Source organism: Mya arenaria, chromosome 6 (assembly GCF_026914265.1).
Source record: "Mya arenaria isolate MELC-2E11 chromosome 6, ASM2691426v1".
Lineage (NCBI taxonomy): Eukaryota > Metazoa > Mollusca > Bivalvia > Myida > Myidae > Mya > Mya arenaria.
In genome coordinates this window covers 51,069,034-51,085,355 of record NC_069127.1, presented here as the reverse complement: position 1 = coordinate 51,085,355, position 16,322 = coordinate 51,069,034, and the positions used below count along the sequence as shown (strand labels likewise).

The 16,322-nt window shown below is 35.0% G+C and overlaps 1 protein-coding gene across 1 annotated transcript; it reads right to left on the bottom strand.

The window, feature by feature from the left end:
• Positions 1 to 5,273: 5,273 nt before the first annotated feature.
• LOC128239405 (43 kDa receptor-associated protein of the synapse-like) lies at positions 5,274 to 16,076 on the bottom strand. Its single transcript, XM_052956032.1, has 6 exons — positions 15,080 to 16,076; positions 13,215 to 13,313; positions 10,436 to 10,558; positions 10,170 to 10,223; positions 6,022 to 6,221; positions 5,274 to 5,519 (listed from the first exon to the last, which is right to left on the bottom strand). The coding sequence occupies exons 1-6, from the start codon at positions 15,770 to 15,772 to the stop codon at positions 5,396 to 5,398; spliced, it is 1,293 nt and encodes a 430-aa protein (XP_052811992.1). The 5' UTR covers positions 15,773 to 16,076; the 3' UTR covers positions 5,274 to 5,395.
• Between the last annotated feature and the right edge of the window lie 246 nt (positions 16,077 to 16,322).

Here is a 16,322-nt window from a genome sequence, read left to right as displayed (position 1 = left end):
CCTACATTATATTTGAATAAGACAGACTTATTCAGTATATACTAAATGTATAGTCTCATACATTACATACAGAGTGTATAGTCCCATACATTATACACGAAATATTTAGTCTCATACATTATCGTCAAAGTCAAAAGACTCACTCATTATACACGTATTGTATTTGCTGATACATTATGTCATTCATTAAGTACGAAGTGTAAACTCTCAAACAAGCATGCATAGAAGTGCCCTAAATAACGAGCAAGTACTTTCGATTTCCTATAATAATTCATTATCTGTAATCGAAAGTGTAACGAAACATTTCTAAAAGTTTCACCACGTTTTAGTTGAAGCCTTTTGTTTATTATGTTAACACGATAACAAATCATTTTCTGTCAACTGAATAAGAAACATGATCGTTTTTAGAATGATGGGACTGTTAGTGTCCGGTCCGGTATCTGACCATATAATGGTTATAGCAATACAAAAAGTACCTGCTATTATTCCAATAGTAGCAAAAATGAAACACAAATATTGAAGCATATTGAATTATAATAATGATCAGTGTCTCACTAAGTATTCAGTAAATAATTATTTCACTGTTTTAAAGAAAGGAAAACGGCTTATATACAAAGCACGTAAACACATTAATTGCATATTGTTTATATATAAAAAGTGGCATGATCGTTAAGTTACATAAGCATTGTCCATTGCGAAATTGTATTTTCGTATCACTCGCAAATTAACTCATATCGATGATTTAAGACTGTCATAGCCATTCATAAAACGCAGTAAATTTTGATGAGCTTATTAATGTTTAGTTGTTAGAACTGGGTCAGTATTGGCGTTCTGATATTGTGTAAACATGGTCATAGACAAATTTTCAGGCTTCATATTCAATATAGACCTTAGAATGTTTTTATGTGAAGAAAATGTGATTGTTGTCATTTGAACTATATGAAATATTGACCAATATATTGAATAAAAACACTTAAGCCGTACTAACGATCTTTATTTGTTTTAAATACTGAAACAAAAAAATAAACAATACACAACCAAGTACACATTTTCAAATTGAGGCATTTAAAGAAGGGTCAGTTTAATATTTCAAAGTTATATACAATAACTTCATACGTTATTTCAAGATTTCAATGATATATGGTCAAACTTGTCAGTACGTCAGATGGAAGTAGGGCAAAGCTATGGTGAAAACAGTAAAAATAGTTATGGCGCCTGCCACAACCACTTCGGACTCTCTTGCCGCATTGCCCTGCCTGCTTAGGCGACTTAAAAAATCTGACTCCCCGAATAGGGAAACATTTTCTCAATATATCTCTTTCTCCAAGCTGTATGATATACAACAAAGCATTTGTATCAGTATTTCGAAAAAGTCACATAATTTAAGGCGTAATTGAGACATAAACAATCGGAATGTAGGAAAGCTACTGAACACACATTAACATCTTGTTTCCGATCATAATCAGTTTTTGGCTCCTTAGCTTGTACGTGAAGTACGTAGATGCATAATTATCGATGTCTAAGATATTTGTTTATATTTTATTTTCCTTTGGCGCTTTTATAGTATCTCTATAAATATCTCCGATATGGGAATCCATAGTTTACAGTTTGAATAATTTCAAAATAGTTCATACGAAACAATCATTAATAACATCAGAAAAACTTAATAAAAACCCCATCTTTATGAAGTATATTACTGGATAATAAAATATTGACTTTGCATTGTTAGGAATTCTTATGGAAACAGTTATAACGACGATTGTTCTTTATAAAGTCAAAACTATCAATAAATGAATGATTTCGTAAATGGCAAATAGCGAATCAAACATCGCAATTAAAGCCTTGAATTCACTCGACTGCGCCTACCGTACTCAAAACGAAATGTCTTTCCATTTTCTAATCACTCGATTGGTTTCCCAAAAAGGAAGTTTTTGAAGGCTATCCGAGTCTCAATTTAAAAACGTGGGATACTAAGGATAAAATACCCAACAAAGAACAGAATATATGACAATCAGAAAATAGAGATCCGAAAAATGTCCGGCTATGTATATTAATGGAGTTTTTTGAGATAGTAATTCAGCACTATAAGGAAACTTATATCCATGAGTATATCAGTGTAGCGCATTTTCTGACTAGGAAGAGATTGACTTTGTGGTCAAGTTCCCATCAAACTCCTTATAATTCGTAGAAGGGGGATATGTATTTCGCTGCAGCAGTAAACGTCATTTAACAAATTAATTGTATTATCATGCCTGTCACACTGTCCTGAAATTGACACCAGATGGATCCACGAAAAAGAAAATGTTAAAAATCGGCTCTGATCGTGAGAACATCGGTGGAGTTTCTCATACCCCGGCAGCAACTCCATGAGCGGCTGCAAAATATTTGGCTTTAAAACTGCAAAAGAACCTTACAAAGGATCATTTTTGTGTTGAATTCGTGTGTCCATTTTGCCCTTTGTACGACCATCTTGAGGGCACTTTGTCATATCGTGTCAGCTTTGTCATTACATCGAGTGACAATCGGTGCCATCGGGCATTTTTGTTCGACGAATACAATACGAACAAAACAAGAACCGGTCCGATGGTCCAGGGAAGGCAACACGACTACATGAAGCCCTCACAATGCCGTCGTGCTGCCATCATGAAGCCGCGGTATTATAGCATTATGACATTGAAATTTGACCACAATTTCAGAAAAATCAGCCGACTTAAAGTAACTCAAGCGATTACCATGTGTCATGAGCATCTCAGTCCGTCCAACCGAAAGACACGTAAATACAGTACCAGTAGCTCATTGCTAGCGCTCGGCATAAAAAGGTAGTACAGGGAAAAATGTGTAGTCAGTACTGGTTCAACCCAGGAAAGTTGTATTCCGTGTATCGGTGCTTTATAGCGAGCACGTTAAAGAATCAAGAGCTGTATTTGCAAAGATCTAGGGTATCGCATCCGGATCTCTGGTATGTCTCTCCGATTTTTCAAGTGTTCTTATTACGGTATTTGACTCACTTCTTCATGATATCACTGCATTTAAAACCCAATTAAGGTCATGATGGCGTCACGACGGGGTCGAATAATAATGGACGTGTTTCTATCAAAATGTTTGTATCACAATCAATCACAATTAAGTTCATACAGAATGATAAACTTTGATAATAAGACAACCAGGAAGAAGAAGGCAGCAACATTGCTTCTTTTGATGCACTTCAGCTAACTTGTTGAGCAACTCTTAAAGGTCCAGCACCTTTTTTAGCTCACCAGAGCACGAAGTGCTCAAGGAGAGCTATTGTGATCGGTCTTTGTCCGTCGTCCGTCCGTCCGTCAACAATTGCTTAAAAACATCTCCTCTGAAACTACTTGGCCAAATTCAATAAAACTTCACAGGTGTCCCTCTACAGAAATACAACAAGGGGTCACGATTGGTTAAAAACAACAAAATGACCGACTTCCAGTTTTGCTTAAAAAAACATCTTCTCTGAAACTGCTTGTCCAAAGTTAATGAAACTTTACAGGAAGCTTCATTGCTTGACCCACTACAAAAATACAACAATTCATTGAGATTGATCAACATCAACAACAATAAAATGGCGGACTTACTGATTTGCTTTAAAACATCTCTGAAACTACCAGGCCAAATTCAATAAAACTATACAGTTGCATTGCATGATGCTTAACAAATTTAAAAACAAGGCATCGTCATCAGTGAAGATATGTTTAAATTGCAACATTTTTATGAATGCTTTATCATAGAGTTGTGGCCCTTTGCGTAGGTGAGCGTTTCAAGGCCATCATGGCCCTCTTGTTTACAGGAAATATTATATCTTCTCACTTTTTCAGTTCTTGCATTTTTCCTTTCAAACAGTCGACAAGGAACACTTGTTCTTGATTTACTTTTTACTTTCATGGAAGGGGCAAACAGAGGCGAAGGAGTTAACCGATGTCTGTGTGAGTCAGGAAACGGCTGTCTGTCAAATGAAGTGAACCGTGTGTCCACTAAAGCACTCTACTCAATGAGCTGAAGACAGCCGTTAAGAATGCCTTCTACAACTACACAATACGTCACAGAGGCCTCTACGATGACGTCCTGCGAAGGGTAGAAGGAATCAAAGAGAAGAAGGACACATGGTGCAGAAAGTGTATCCCTCCTCGTCTCAAGTATAACACCTGGTCACATTAAACTTCAGAGTTGCTACGAACAACATCTCCTTCATCATAAATGAAGTATGTGATGCCATCAAATCCTAGTTTGCTTCCAAGGTGATGTAGTGTCCTACAACAGCTAAGCAGTTTAAGAAGCGATGGCAATTTTCATAATGGCGTGGTGCTATGGATGGCAAGCATGTGGCGGTCACCTGTGCTCGCAATACTCTCTCTATGTGCAGAAATTACAAGCGATGGTCGACGTTGACTACAAATTATTCAGGATTGATGTCGGCTCTGATGATTCAAGCAACGATGCCAGTATCTAAAATAGTGTGCCATTAAACGGGTTTTATGTTTAAACCTTCGACTACTGAGGTAGTTTCTGTAGTTTTCACATAATTATAAACGTTCCTGTCCCATATTTTATAGTAGAGGACAATGTTTTATATTATGAAGTCACGTGACGCTATCGTGACTTAGCACGAACGCATCGTACTGTCAATAGGACGTCGTGTAGCCATATTGTGACCTTCGTGAACCCTGAGAGTTCTACTTAATAAAATGTGTTCGTGTTACAAAAAATGGAGTGTGAAAATTAAAAAGGATATATCACAGATATCTACAATTGTACCTGTCTACAAATTACAATTGGTCGCCAGGTGGTATTAAACAGATTTTTTTTTATTGATCAGCAAAACAGTGTGTATGACCCAATGTAGTGACCAACCAATATTGCGTGTGGTCCTCAGGCGGAGTTTCCCTGTTTCGATGTTTCCATTGTATCGACCTAACGGTACGAGGGATGAAGAAGAAATAAAAAGAATATCGAGGAACAATGGATATCAAAGGCATGGCAAAAACGCATAGAATAAAAAAATCACTTCGAAATTATTTTTTCTAAAGTTAATTAAATTAAAACTAATTAAAACTTCCCATTTCAATGAACATAATATTTGACATAAGTATTAAAAACAAGAATTAAAATAAATTCTAACCATGTGTAACATATTTAATGTAAGCAAAAACAATAGAGTAACAACAGCTATATGAACAACTGCAAATTAGCATTAGTGAAATTTGATATGTACAAATGTTATGTACATACAAGAACATTTCAACTGCATAATAAAGTCTAGCACATATAAAGCACATCAACATCTGTAAGGAGTGTCATTTACAATTCTTTAAAGTTTAAACATAACGCTGAGGACCAGAATTGTTTTCTCTGAGTAACACGTATGGATCTTATAACGTCATTCGATATCCAAGTCCGATACAGGATTTGATGACGTCCTATGACGGCAGGTTGGACATGGGCGACGTCGCTGCATTGGAAGACTTGTAGATGATGTTGGTCGATATAAGTGCACGAGACACCTAAAGATACAAGAACGTTAAAGAACCGAAATGAAGTGATGTTAGTGCATTTCGCACTGAAACCAAACATAATTTAAGACAATCAATAATTAAGCCTTTTCATAGCATATAAGGCGGATATTTTTGAGAGATATGCACAATTCCATCGGAGAACTTTCTCACAAAAGTATATTTAAAAGCACACATGCATCCCTGTTGCATATTTTAGCAGTGTTAAAAAGCAATGCAATAGGCAATAACCTACTTTCTTGAACGGTTTACACGTTTAATAGTCATTGACTTATAAGGGCATCATGTCACCATTTTTATAACTCTTATGTCATAGGCCTCATTCCCAAAAGGTGATAAAGATAGAAAAAAAACATTGTGACACCAATATGTTATATACTCAAACAATCATAACGTTTGTTTTAAAACTTGTTTAACGGAAGGGAATCATAATCATACCAGATCAACACTACAAAAAATGATAATATAAAAAACAAGTGACACAAGAGCTCACCTTTCGTGAATAATGTGATAACATGGCAGTGGACGTACTTTCTCGTCTTTTTCACCTATAATTTCTGCACACACGCCACAGTATAGTTGAAGATCACGCAAGAGTTGTCGAACATGAAAACCGTGGACACAAGAGACCTCCGGCGAGTCGAGATACAAATAGAGATCACAAAGTCGTCTGTGGCAGGTTAACATATCCAGCTGAAAGATCACATGATATTCATATAAAGATCACAAATTCGTCTATGGCAAGTTAACATATCCAGATGAAAGATCACATGATATTCATATAAAGATCACAAAGTCGTCTGTGGCAGGTTAACGTATACAGCTGAAAGATCATATGATATTCATATAAAGATCACAAAGTTATCTATGTCAGTTTAACATATACAACTGAAAATAAACATGAGATATATGTTGTCGTATGTTTTCAGTGCATGCATACACGTCTAGCTGAAATCATACATTTGTCAAACTTACACAAAAACGTGTGTGTGTTTTTTGGTGAAAATCGTGTTATTTACTCTTTGTTGTTTTGACCGAAGTGATTTGATCTAAAAGTAAAAAGTTCCCGTATTGTTAATTAAAAATAACTAAGCGTTTACTATGCTGGGTTAAAAATGACGTTATTATTTTATGTTTACCACGCGAATTTCAAATTAATATTTTTATTACATTTAAGCATCAACGCGACCGAAAATTACTAACTATCTCGGTGTTCACAAGTTGTGCTATTTTTTTCTCTCGTGAAAATTGAAAAGCTTAAAGTTTAACTTATTGCTGTACTATTCGTGAAAATATTTCTTTCAAATAAATTTCGATGTAAGTTTTGAGAAATACAACAAATATTCTGTGTCAACTACAACCGGATATGACATGTCTAACAGGAATATATACTCGTACAAAAACAAAGAGACAAGCTGTTAAACATATTGATCAACTTGTTGTATGTTCTCTTCCAACGGGCTGAAATAACTACAATAAATTGTTTAATTTCTTTACAAAGTTCTTGCTGCGTTTCCAAACATTACATCATCTAACATTGACAAAAATGGTGTACGATTACTTTAACTTTTTTTTATTAATAACTCGGCCTTCTATATACAAACCCAGCCGAACGTTCATTGGACGTCTATTTAAGTGGTGTGCCAATAATAAAGGAGGTCTATATGGAAAGCTTATCGGTATAACGAGATACATCTCTAGCAATAATACTCTGATTTTATTCAACAAGTCAAAACAGGTCAAAGAAGAAGGTAATAGCTAGTCATTTTTCAGGGGCTACAACTAAGAAGGACAACAATGCTAACAGTCAGACTAATGGCAGGGCAATCGAGTGCAAACAAATGGTTTCGGAAAACTTGTTAAAAAGCCATAACAAAAGAAGTCAGTTTAACGCGTAAGATATTTCCAAAACATGTTTGCTTTCACAGCGTCAAATTTACTTTGACGTCCCTTTCGGTTATGTTTGTAAGCTTTTTTCTCTTTTATAAGTAGCTCAGTTTTGATAGCTGTTAAAAGCGATATTAACGTCATAGTTGTAACTGATTTGAACTAGGTCCACCATATTGTTAACGTAATAAGGGTAATCATATAGGTTTTTAAAGGGGTGTAGCCTATGAGACTGTATAGCCGGCCAAATGATGTGAATAAACAGCAACAGATGAGCCCCGACAAGCAGTTACACCTTTTTTAAATACGTGAAAATGAAACAGATAATTAAGTTTACATTTGAATGGAACGAAAGTGAAAGTTTAAATTACTTTATCAAAGTTTTCTAGACTCTAGACATATACACGAACGTACCTGTAATTTCCTCTACAATCTCAATAGTGAAAGAGACAACTAAAATCATTCTAGAGTGTGTTACAAATTACTACAGAGGATTAATCTTAAAGTATTGAAGACAGCTGCTAATACTTCTGGGAAAGTTATCATGCTATGAATTTGCAATAAAGAATTGTCTCGTAAACCACTTTTCAGGAATCTTTATATACATAAATCTTCTTTATCGGATTCAAGGTTTTATGCAAACTTTTTTAAACACATATCTCATTGACTCGCATTATTCGGTGAAGAAATAACCTTGTGAAGAAAAGGCGTGTTGCGCACAAGAACTAGGTTTGTACCTTAAAGGTACAGGTCACACTTTAAAGCTGCACTCTCACAGAGTGTACGTTTTGACAACTTTTTTATTTGTTGTCCTGGAACGAGCCAATTTTTGCGAAAATCCATGGAAACCAGCTAAAAACCCCGCTGACAATAAATTAGATCGCAGATTTTTGTATTTTAGTGAAAAAATGATGTTTTATGCATTTTTCTTAAAACATTTTAGGCCATAAAACATTAATTTTCGAACGGAAATATGAAAATCTACAATCTGAATTTTTGTCAGCTGTCTTATATCATTGGTTTGCAGATATTTACGCCAAAAATTGCTCTTTCAAAGACAAAAAATAAAGAAGTTGTAAAAATGGTAAATCTGTGAGAGTTAAGCTTTAAAGTCAAAGTTAAAATGAGTACTGTTGATACATAGATAGAGTACATGATAAACTGAGAGGTGCACCTCAATCTTTGTATAATAACAGTTAACAGAACATTACAAAATGCTTTGTCATACTAGACATCATAATTATTATATATTGTTCAACTCTATGTAAATACATGGAGTGCATCATGCCTGTGTCAAAGGGTCTTTCAACGGCTCGACCTGTCGCCATTTTGCGTCCGGTTTTTAAAGAAAATACTTTTGAGCTGTTTAAAGCAGTCTAAACGCATTCGTTATAACTATGTTCTACTTATTACCGCCGTCCGCCATATTGTTAACATAGGGCTATCGTAAAGGGTTTTAAGTGACAGTTGCCAAGGACAATGTATATATTGCCATAAGCAGAGCATGAACAGGCTGAGTCCCGCAAACCCTTTGTCTAAATATACTTGAACGGAAAAGAAATTATATTTTACGTCTGAAAAGAATTGCAGTTCAATCGTTTTTAAAGTTTAATTTGTTTTTCAAAGGCTGACAGATTCTAGAGATACAACCACCCCTGAAATTTGTTCTACAATATCTTTAGTGAAAGGGATAAGGTAACATTTTCCAAGAGAAAATCATTCTTGAGTGTGTAACAAACTACGACAGAGAATTAATCTTCAAGCATTATAGACAGCTGTTAATACTTTTTGGAAAGTAATCTTGCGATAAATTCGCAATAAACCATTGTTTCGTAAACCACTTTTCAGGAATCTCTATATACATAAATCTACTTCATCGGATTCAAGGTTTTATGTAACCACTTCTAAACAAATCGCTTAGTATATAACTCGCATTATTCGCTGAAGTGATAATCTTGTGTTGATCTTAGAACTGTTCAAGAACGTTTCACCATGAAGAAACGCCGTGTACTGTTGATATATAGATAAAGTGAATGCATGACAAATGATCTTTACCAAAAGCTATATCATTATACTTATCTGCTAATTATTCAAATTTATTATAGTTTGTTTTGAAATTGCATGGTAGAGCATATCGCCTGTCAACGTGCTCGGTATGTTCCCATTGGGCGTCTGGTTTTAAAAAGAAAATACTTTAGGGCTGTTAAAAGCTGTCCTTACGTCTTAGTTATAAGTATTTTGTACTTATTACCGAAGTTTGCCATATTGTTAACATGGGGCTATTGTTCAGGGTTTCAAATGGCGGTAGCGTATGCCTCTGTATATCCTGCCAACATCAAAGCATAAAAGGCTATGATTCCTGCTAAAGTGTAAACCCGATTTTAAAGATATGTAAAGGAAACAGATACAATAGGTTTATGTTTGAACAGGACGGTAGATCAATTGCTTAAAAAAATCAATTGATGTCATACCCTAGAGGTAGATGCGAACGCACCTGTTATTTGTTCTGCAGCCTCAATTATTATTGTGAAAGGATTAATGTTACCTTTTCCAACATAATATTTTTCTTGAGTGTGTTACGGGTTACGACAGAGGATTGATCTTGAAATATTTTAGACAGCTGTTAATACTTTTGGGAGAGATATTGTTATACGAATACGCAAGAACGAGGTGCTTCGTAAACCACTTTTTTAGGATCTTTGTAAAAGAAAATCTACTTCATCGGGGCTGCATGATCTATCTAAATACATTTACCTTTGAATCTAACTCCTTGGATAACGTCAGCACCTTTCCGTTGATCTCAACAGCCTGCAAAACGATCGAAAGGAACACATGCTGTTTAAAGAATCAAATTCATAGGGCAGTGCTATTTATATAGATTCTTCAAATCTTAGTAGTCGTAGAGGCGTCACAGTGTTAAAATATAGATATTCAAATTTCACATTTAGGTTATGTTTCACATGAGGTCCTTAGAACTCGGCTACTTTGGCCCTAATTCTTTCTGCCTCATTTTTAAATACCTGTTCTAAATCCTGAGCACCAAACGCACAAAGCGCCATACCGGAAAGAACGTCAAGCTGGCATTTCCGGTCCCCGGTTTCCACGGCAATAGAATATGCAGACTGGTAGCGAGGATAAGCACGCTGAAAAGGAAAATTAGTTATTTCAGTTCGGATATCTTGCTCGAATGAAGCAAATTAAATCACAATATAATGATTTCTTTACAGTGTACATTACAATATACAATATGTGTTTTCTTGAAACATGTAATCACATATCTTTACTGATAAATAACCTATTTTGGAACCCAGGACAACGTTTCAATGAAAACTACAGGGAGAAGCCGAGAAGTAGACAAATCAAATATAAACCCTGTTAAAAGGCACAAAGCCAAATTGAATAAAATCCCTTGGTTCTGTCATGCTCAGTCCCTTAAAAAGCAATTCCATCTGTGTTAACATAAATTAAAGTCCTGGGCTATGTGCACGAGAATATTTTAACAAATGTTATTTCAAACTTTAAGGAAAATTCACCAACATTTTTTGATGTTAACAACAACAACAACAACAACAACAAATATCTTCATTACACTCAGGTCATACATACATGACAACATGAGGACAAATAAGTTTAGTCAGCAGTGTCAATAAAAGCTTAATTATACTAATACGAAAAAGGGAGGCTTTGTCTCGAGTGGCGGAAATAAAATGTTTTTTTTTTCATGGTCGTACATGTATCGAATATATATCTTATCATGGAAAAGAGGGAGACAGTTATTTTAAATATCTTTACAAAATATTAGGGATAAAGGGATATTCAATATAGTGCCAGATTTCAAAGGCTGTGCCTTGGACAAGCATATCGTATAAATAAATTACAAACGTTATTGGGGAACTCAGTATAAATAATTCAATTTAACAAAAACCTAGAGAAGTTTCACTGGCTGACATGCGTTGCGTATTAAATGTTTCACAAATAAGGCTACTCTTGTCAATAGTTTAACATTTGTGCAAGTTAACAGTTCCTTGTATTTAATTGTATTTGGCCTATTGAAATAATAGGTTGGTAGGTATTTTCTTCTGACATTTGAAAAGGATGGGCAAACTAGTAAGTAGTGGTATTCATCACCAAGGTCTGACCTACAAATATGACAGTATCTTTCTGCGTAGTCAACATTATTATACCTTCCTATTTCTATCGGGAATTTGTGGTTCGCCATACGGAATGTACTCATAAAGAGTTTCAAATTAGGAGCAAGATTTAAAAAGTATTTTTCTAATTCGAGGGTTTCCTTGAACAGTGAGTAGTTTTTGCCTTTAGAAGAGTTATTCATTACAGAGTGCCAATCTTGTTTAAACTGGTCGATAAGGACTTGTTTAACACATTTATGTAAATTAGGGTTTATATTTGTAGATTGTTCTAACCATACATTGGAAAACCCAGTATTATCTAAAATTGATTTGATGTGATCTGTCCATTTAAAAGATCTGGAATTATCATTTTGCATAGACTTATAGCAAATATGTGATAATTTAGTTTGTTTACCTCGAAGAATGGATATCCAGAATTTTATCATTTTATGGTAATTTCTAATGGGTATCGTCCAGTTTCACCATACAGCATATAAGCAGGTGAAGTGTTATGTTAGAGGATCGTATAAGAAAAACCTATTTGATAAATAAACAGTTTCCAAACTTTTTGAACAACCCTCTTTTGTCGGATTTCAAGGAGTGCACATACTTCTGTCTATTTCCAACCAACATGTGGCTAATGTTTTTAATTATACTTCAATTATTGAACTTGACTGTTACAACCTAGATTTCTATACTAGAGATTATGCATTTTCATTTATGCTTTTCTTCTCAGAAGAATATACGAAAGCCTCTCATTTTAAAACCCTTGGTATGTTATCCATTAAACCCTTCTCAAAATATTTGTAAAAAGAAACAGATGTATCCTATTGTTTATTGGAGCGCATTCGTATGTTTTCAACTTTCAAACCTATCTAACACCGAACATCTATTAGTAAGAAAGAGGCATGTTTAAACTGGTAAAATATACACAAGAGGTCTTACGATGAATTGTATCCGTCTATTTTGTAGCTCTTTTTCTAATAAAAGGAATACCTTCGCTAATAGCTGATTGTGTTACGATCGACCTCACACAACTAAAACCACTATACAGTCGTCAGCGACGGGGGTAGCGGAGTCCGAACGGGACACCTCGTGCACCTTCGTCAAACGACGAACCTCGGATGTTTGCACGAGCAATAGTTCGTAAAATTAAAATAATAGTGTTTATTAGTTGTAGTGCTTTAACGTGTAATATTCATTTCCAGGTTCTGATTGATTCCCAGTGAATTGTATTATAATTGCATAAAGTCCCTAGTCTTAGCTGCTAAATTTAAATTACTACGCGATCTAATTGCATCGTTTTTAAATGTAAAACAAATCTGACATAGTAAACCGTCATTATACTTCCGAGGTTGTTTTCGGTAAAAAAATGACCGTGGTGCTTCGATTGCAGCGGAGTCGTCCACAATCAAAATAGTAAAAGCTGTGTTTCATGTCAGTCATGCTATCAATATGTTTCGCGACAAAAAAATAAGTACAAGTCATATAGGATACCTATGCAGTACGATCGTCTTTGGCCTCCTTGGCCAATCGATTAATAAGCGTTTGAAGCAAATATTTTTGTATTTAAATACTTGAATTACGAAACAAAAGCAGTATATTTTTGCGTATTGATTTGTGTTTCATGTTCAATTATCGTCGATTAATGCATTTGTTGTTTACTGACCAAGTAGTTCTGTCGATCTCTGTGAATATCAGCAAAGTTCAGCAGGCATCTGGCTTGGACCAACCTGTCCCCGTGGGCAAGAGCTTGCTTCATAGCCTCCTGAAATAAATCGAGATCGTTAAAAACATTTTTCTATTTTAAAGTTAAAGAAACTCTTTCGCCGATTTCGTTTTGGTAAACAAATTTTTTTTCCAAAAAGGTGTCAAAATAGTGTCACATTTTATCGATATAATTCGATTAGCAATTTAGCAATAACAGCCAAAATTTGAAAGACATTCGAATATGTATACTGTTTTAAATTCAAGCATAACCATACATTTTTTATAACAGTATGAACGTTTTTTGGAAGAATGAAGCAACTGCGGCCCTTTTGTCAAATATTGTTGAAACTGCCGACCCTTCGGTTTTTACCAAAATGCGGTTAAAATGCAGAAAAAATGCGCTTTTTATTCAAAAACATGCGGCTTAAGCGCAAAAATGCGCTCAAAATGTGGAAAAGAACTGCGCTTTTAATGCAAAAACATGCGGCTTTGGTGCCAAAGTATGCGCTTTAATGCATTAATGCGCATGTAGTCCGAAATAAATCCGTTTTAGAAAAAAATCCACTGTTTTCTATTTTTAATTCACTCGGTAAGAGAAAAAAATACTCTCAAAATACGAAGCCAATATCGCTGCGTTCAATGCAGATTAAAGGAATGAATCAATACAGTAACAAAAAAACTCTCTTCACATAATTGATTGTTCAACATTTCTTAGTAATGTAAGCGTAATCCTTTGAACATAAAGCATGGATTAAGAAGAAATAAAGCGATTTTAGAAAAATAGTGAGTAGAAAAAGACTGCCAAAGCCAGATGCGTTTAATATTCAGAATCTTGTAATATGTTCGATAAACATTACCGTTAAAGTGATTATATCAGCTTTTCTTCAGAATCGAGCTTAACTGTATTTGTATAAACTTGTACATACATATGATTTTATACGTGCATTTTGTTAGTTGTAAGCAAATAAATGAACCGCTGTGTGTTTTTATTTTTCAATGCTAATTAAAACCCATCAGCCGCTAGAGAAAACACAAATAAGTAAGCAACATCCTCCAAAGCCTTGAAAAACCATTATCGTAACCACTTCTATAAATCATGTATCGTTTAATGAGGATATGTTCTTAAGCGAGAGGCATCTGAAAACCCATCAGCTATTTTTAATCATAATGTCAATGGTAATAGGAATAGGAATTCTTTGAATATTTCTTGCGCAAAATTAATTTGTTCTATTTTTTCCTTTATTTGCCTTTTCAGCCACAGGGTCACTGGACTTTAACAGTCATTACACTCCCAGGGCTCGTTTCATTAAAATGTCTTAATTGTAAACATTACGCTGCTGAGTTCACAGATACACCCGTAAAATTACGGGCAGAAAGTATGCGATCAATGTCCTTACGTTTTTTAAATTGAAACGCAGTTTACGCCAAAAACAAAGTTATGCCTTAAAAATGACGATTTTAAGCTGTACGAGCATTATTGAATGGGCTTCCATAAGTATTGTGTTATTTATGTTATTTTTATTTTCTTAACTTCAAGTGTGCACTTATTTCGTATTTTGATGAAATTATTTCGTTCACGCATATGATAATATTAGTTTTAGTGCAATTCCTGTCAATTTCAAACTTGTCGAATATAAATAAACCTCTTTAATTCAGATTGATTTAGCACAGTTCTAAAACAAGGCTCTGGTTATGTTATCATGATCGTAAAATGTAATAATATATAGCCCAGCTTTATCTCTACGAAGAATTAATAATATAATAAAGAACCTTAGCATGATTTACATTGACTGGTCTAAGTCTGCTTAATGTTGGTACCCATACCTCACACATTTCCAGCGCCTCTCCCAGTCTTCCTAGCCGGCTGCATACAACCGCCATCTCCACCGATACACGACGTTGATATTTGGCACACGGATGATCTTTCGTAAACTGACGCGCTATTTCTGACGCCCGTACGTAATTTTGCAAAGACGTCACATTGTCTTGCAGAGCCATAAACATTTGACCAAGTCCCATGTACACACGGCATTCTAAAACGGCGTCACAAAGAATCCGTGCAACGTGAGACGATATGTCGTAATGTTTTAAACACTTTTTGACGTCACTTAATCCGAAGTAATTGTTTGCTAAACACAAATGCGTGTATCCGGCTAGCGGTGATATATCAGGTGGATTTCCGGTATTGAAACAACGGTTACACAACGCTATCGACGTACGGTACTCCCCTAGACGTTCATACGCTCTCGCCATGTTAAACGTCGCTTCCGCTTGTAACATACAGGACTGCAACTGTTCACTGACCATGGACTGCTTTTTGGCACAAAACAGGACGTCATGATATCGTCCCAACTCCATATAAACCAAACACATATAATTTAAAACTGCGAAGACGTCTTCATTCTTTGACAAACGTTTATAAGCGTTTTCGAATTCGACGAGAGCGTCGACGTAATTTTGATGGTTGTACAAAGTAACTCCGCGATCGGCGTGACGTCTTGCGATTCTTTGGCCCATTTTTCATTACATACTCTTATCCATCATACTTTCTCTTACAATAACGAACAATCAACACTTATGCTGACACCATTATACATATCACTACTCTATTTCGAATTAGTGATATATCAACTAGGTTAAATCCATGTGAAAATGCAGATCACTTTGTTTGTTGTGCCAAACCTACAAAGCATTCCAGATTCAGGTTGTTAATTATGTGCCTCTTATATTTGACAAGCTCCATTTATTATTGAAGAGATGCAAAAAACATCATGAAGTTAGTGACTGTTTGGAATGCAATTTCCAATGCATAATGCTTGGTCCTTCCAACGAAAATCTGAACATTTAGTTTTAAGGTGCATACTAAAGTTAAAAGGAGCGCTATAAAGGTTGACGCATTTTTTGGATCATTATGTTTAACTCATTGACTTTTATGACCAGAACGAAAACAACCTATATGAGTTGTATACAGATGAAAAAAAGCTATATGTTTTGTGTTTTTTTAATTAATAGCTACGTGGCCATAAATTCCCATGTTAAAAACGCGCCAAATTATCGCTAATACTAT

What these genes read in the sequence shown, in the direction of transcription:
- LOC128239405 (XM_052956032.1), bottom strand. Translation starts at nt 15,772, where the DNA reads ATGGGCCAAAGAATCGCAAGACGTCACGCCGATCGCGGAGTTACTTTG. An exon ending in CCAAGGAGTTAGATTCAAAG is followed by an intron (nt 6,222 to 10,169) that starts GTAAATGTATTT and finishes GTGATCTTTCAG; the next exon opens with CTGGATATGTTAACCTGCCA. An exon ending in TATCACATTATTCACGAAAG is followed by an intron (nt 5,520 to 6,021) that starts GTGAGCTCTTGT and finishes TTGTATCTTTAG; the next exon opens with GTGTCTCGTGCACTTATATC.